The sequence below is a fragment of the Suillus subaureus genome (assembly GCF_016647635.1).
Source record: "Suillus subaureus strain MN1 chromosome Unknown BJ212scaffold_163, whole genome shotgun sequence".
NCBI classification, from domain to species: domain Eukaryota; kingdom Fungi; phylum Basidiomycota; class Agaricomycetes; order Boletales; family Suillaceae; genus Suillus; species Suillus subaureus.
The window spans coordinates 31,173-35,699 of NW_024538719.1; the positions used below are offsets into that span (position 1 = coordinate 31,173).

The 4,527-nt window shown below is 48.0% G+C and overlaps 1 protein-coding gene across 1 annotated transcript; it reads left to right on the top strand.

Annotated features, from left to right (window-relative positions):
• The first annotated feature begins 207 nt into the window (after nt 1-207).
• Nucleotides 208-1,342, top strand: BJ212DRAFT_1403143 (uncharacterized protein). Its single transcript, XM_041337372.1, has 2 exons — nt 208-862; nt 913-1,342. The coding sequence occupies exons 1-2, from the start codon at nt 675-677 to the stop codon at nt 1,106-1,108; spliced, it is 384 nt and encodes a 127-aa protein (XP_041185648.1). The 5' UTR covers nt 208-674; the 3' UTR covers nt 1,109-1,342.
• Nucleotides 1,343-4,527: the final 3,185 nt, after the last annotated feature.

The following is a 4,527-nucleotide window of genomic DNA, read 5'->3' on the forward strand; positions in this document are numbered from 1 at the left end:
CATGGTCTCCACAATTGCTCGAAATTATCATCAAGTGCATTGATCTCACAAAATCGCTTTCCTTCATTTCCTAAATATCTGTCTACACATTTACGACGGTTGTCAACTGCAACTCCTAAGGCTTCTCCGTCCCTTGGCGTCCAGCCAACGAACGAGCGCTATGATCTCTTCTTTTCTGAGGGCCTTAGTCCTCCTATGTTTACGCCAAATAAAGGGAGTTCTGGCGGTTCCGAAGATATATCCGACAGTGAATGGCAAATCCGGACAGGTCAGTCAGGCATGCTGCCCTTGGGAGACGCACTGATGCTACAATCAGATCTCCCTATAATCATCGTTCCTTTTTCTTCGTTATCGTATAGGCCGCGCTATCTATATCCTACAGCAAACGCTTCCTGACTTCTTCGATGTCGGCCTTGTCTCAAGCATAGACCCCACAAAGACACCGACACTCATTAATTCCAGAGAATCAGATTCGCTGGAAGTGGAAAGCATTTACAGTCCCAAAGTGAGGTTGACGTACACTCCCCCTGTCGCCCTTCCTTCGCCATTTCCAAGAACACTTGGCCTGGAAGGTTGGTAATGTGCCTATATTACGTTCCCGTCATTAAAGATAACGATGGCTTTCCTCAGGACTGCCGCTGTACCTGGCTTCATCTGTCTTTATCCGGCACACAATGAGAACATTGTACTCAGACCTTCGCGTAGAGCTACGCAAGGTGGCGGTGCAAGGATCGCCGTCCGCGCATTCAGAAGGCGCTGCAGTCGGAAGCCACTCGAATCACCAGCGAGACAAGAGTCTCCTTATTGGCTTGGATGTGTATGGTACGACACGCGTCAGCGGTGGCGTTGGGCAATGGCAGATGTCAGGATCTTTACCATCAGCCCTAATTCTTGCTGATCATGATCAAGTAGAGACTCGACGTACAGCTTTTCGCCTATTTCTGGGCTGATACAGACGCATACCATCAATTCCATACATCCAGCGCCGCATCAGGCTGCATATGATGCGCTAAGAGCATCGCTCAGTAGTATGTTTGGCTTCGGTGGGCCTGGGCCGGGGGATATTCAACCGGGAGAGGTTCGGGCGGTTGATGGCGATAAAGAGTGACCTACATTTGTTTCATGAATTTTCCGCGTTCATGTCTTCGCCAAGTATTTATTGCCTCGTTAACCAAGATGAGCTTTACGATCCACGTCCTGTCGTCGGCTGGCGTGAGAGTCGGCAGATGGCGCATACCCACATCCATCACTTGTTTCCATCATCAGGCTGACGTCTAGCCAGACTTATAGAAGACGGAAAAGAGATCTGAGACAGTCCGTCTGCTTGCACATAAAATCTGGATTTTAATGCAGGACTTAAGTGTCGGCGAAGTCCGACCGGCCCTGACAGCTGGCGGTGACGGGGGCCGGGGCACAGCCCTGAGGCCTGAGAGTCTGAGACACGCGGTATTGTTTTGAATAATTTTAATTATTGTTGCCTTGCGAGCCCTCTCTGTACTGTGGACGCCTTCAAAAATATCAAAGACTATGTTCAGGCATGCAGTACGCACTGGATCACAATCCGGAACATATAGCCCGACGCAGCGCTCTTTTTAATGATAATTACATTGACAGATCATGATGAAACCGATCCATATTGGAATCATAGGGAACGGTTGCCATGCATTGGTCCCGTTGACCCAAGTATAGAAGGCATATGTATTATAATCAAGTTTGAACTCATTCTCAAGTTGCTCCGCCTCTTTCATCTCACGTCTCTTCACCTTGAGCTCGCCGCTGACCTCGTCTTTCCTTGATTGCACACTCATTTTTTTCAGTCGTTCACTCATTCTTTCAAACGCAATGTTCACCAAAGCAATTGCTGCTATCCTCGCCTTGCCCTTCGTGGCACAACGTTAGTATTTCATTTTTTTTGTTGCGTCTTTACGGTTGATTCATCACGCGATTTTTTCTGTTTTGTAGTTGTTTCCGCAGACACCTGTACTCGTTATTACACCGCTCAGGCTGGCGATATTTGTGACAGTATCTCAGCAGCCAACGATGTTTCCACGTACGCCAAGCTCAGTTCTTGTTGAAAATCCTCTGCTGACAATTTTATTCCTGCAGCTACCAGCTTGCTGTCGTCAACGTCGGAATCATTGATGAAGCATGCGACAACCTTGTCGTTGGCCAGAGTTACTGCCTTGGGTGGCAGGGAGAGGACTGCACGACCACTTATGTAGTCCAACAAAACGATGACTGCGACATTATCTCCTCCGCCGCAGGCATCAACACCACCATCCTCTATGAAAACAACCCGCAGATCGACGAGTATTGCAGCAACATTTACATTGGAGAGGTACCTCAATATTTCCCAGTTCCAATACAGTTGCTAAGGGTCTCGTTTAGGTATTGTGTACAGCGAACACTGTCCAAGTCCCTCCTGCTCCCGCCGGAACTACCCCCGCCACTTCTATCCCTCCAACCGCTACTCCTGCCAACCCCGACGGCGACCTCCCTTGGTGTGACGAGTAAATTCCTTGACGTCCACCATCCCACTGTACTTTTCAGTGTATGTCGCACGGATTGCCAACTGTGATCAACTGTGATGACAGGCTGGTCGTGTCGTCGCTTTGGTCACCTTATTCCCTTTTTTTTCATTTTGAACTTCATATCGCCTTGTTTTTCACAACCAGAGCTACCCCCGGTGGTGGTATACCCAGCATAGTAACTTCATCTCTGCACTTTGTTACCTTGAATCCTTCGCATGTGGCAATTCTGGAAATTCCCTTTACATTCGAGGGAATAGATCGCGGCCTTATAGGGCTTGCCCTTGAAATGACCATTTGTATACGCCGTTGCCGTCGGTGTGATGAGGATATGCGGGAATGCATACCCGTCCGATCCGTAGGTGAGTGAGAGGTTTTTGGCAAGCCAGATTCAGCACAGGGGTCCACCTCGTGGTCCTTAGAAGGACACTCATTTGCGCGCAATGAACGATCAAGCGCCCATTAGTGCCCTCTAAATCTATCTACTTCCTGAAAACGATGTGCCTCGGAAAGAAGAAGGAACGTGGGAACTCAAGGCTGGTCAACAGTGAACGCGAAGCTTCAAGCTTCAAGTACAGTACTAGTAAGACCAACGAGTTTCAAATTATATCAGGCGCTGAGCTTGGATTCACTCGTCCATCGGCTGTAGTCGGATGACATGGCTTCCAGCTTCTCCTCCATAACATGCACTCAAGTCTTAGTCTCAACGTGGTACTGATTATGAAACCCTATTTTACACCAAGAATGCGAGGATGAACGACTCGCCTGATCCTTATCGGGCGAGGAAAGATGGGTAGATCACATCTATTGATGGGGACGGTACTGCGTAAGACCCCCAAATTTATAGAAGTAAGATCATAGTTCCTTCTAATCTAATGCTGGAACTGAGTGAGTTTTCACATTTTAGACAAAACAATCTATTCCGAATGCGCGTATGACAGATACCAATTAAGTTACGAAGATCAGGCCCGTGCGCATCCATATCACGTGAAGTGTCCGTTTCAGGTAGGAAAGATATAAAGAAAGAGAACCAACGAGTAAGCGTTGAGCTAAGAATTAACGATATCAACCTGATACAGGGCAGTATCAGGTTTCGGACGTCTGGCGAGGGAATGGCGAGAATAGTGGGAAGTACACGCACCTTTGCAAGCTTCTGCCCTTGAGATAAAACAACGAGGCAAGACCGCAGACCCTTCAAACACCACCGCCTTTCAAGCCAGGATAGGAGATAACGGTTCCAGAAAGCCTGGAATTTATGATCGAGTTGATTATCCATGAATTCCGAACTCGCAAGAGATGGTCGGCCCAGTTTTGACAGGCGTACTTGGGAGCATCGGAGGCTGGTCGACTTTGTTACTGAGCTTCGTTTGCGAAAATGGTAAAGGCATTCATAGCATGAATGATATTCCTGCAGCCTGATGAGAAAATAAACTTCGGTAGTATAGAGGTTCAATAGTCCTGGTGCGGTGGTGCCGGAAGCATTGGAAACATCAAGAAATCCGGCAAGCCCTTGAACTGCTGGACTACTTGGAGGGACGACGTACAAGGATTTGAATCAAAGCTTGTAAGTTGTGATTCGGTTGCGGAACGATCCAGCTGTCGATTGATGGAGAGTGCGAAGATGGGATGGACGGACGGATGTTTCAATCTATTCTGCTATGGAAAGCTCGTTGGATGGTTATGAAATGCAGTCAAAGGACGGGTAGGCGCTCGCTGTCCAGTGTTTGTAGGAGAACGAGGCTGCAGTGCGACCACACTACCAGTGCACAGCCAGACAGAACCACGTCGGTAGCGCTCAGAGGTGAACTAGAAATCGAGACAGATGTGCACTGTTGTGTGATCCACTAAATTCCTATAATTGTGATCGATTGCGTTAGTATTATGAGACTCTGCGGTACAAATACGAAACATAATGCTACCCAAGTAGACGCTGGAGATCTTAGTGTCTGTCAAATTCTACTCTAGGCCGACAGGCTTTTTTTAAAAAGCGCGACAGGGT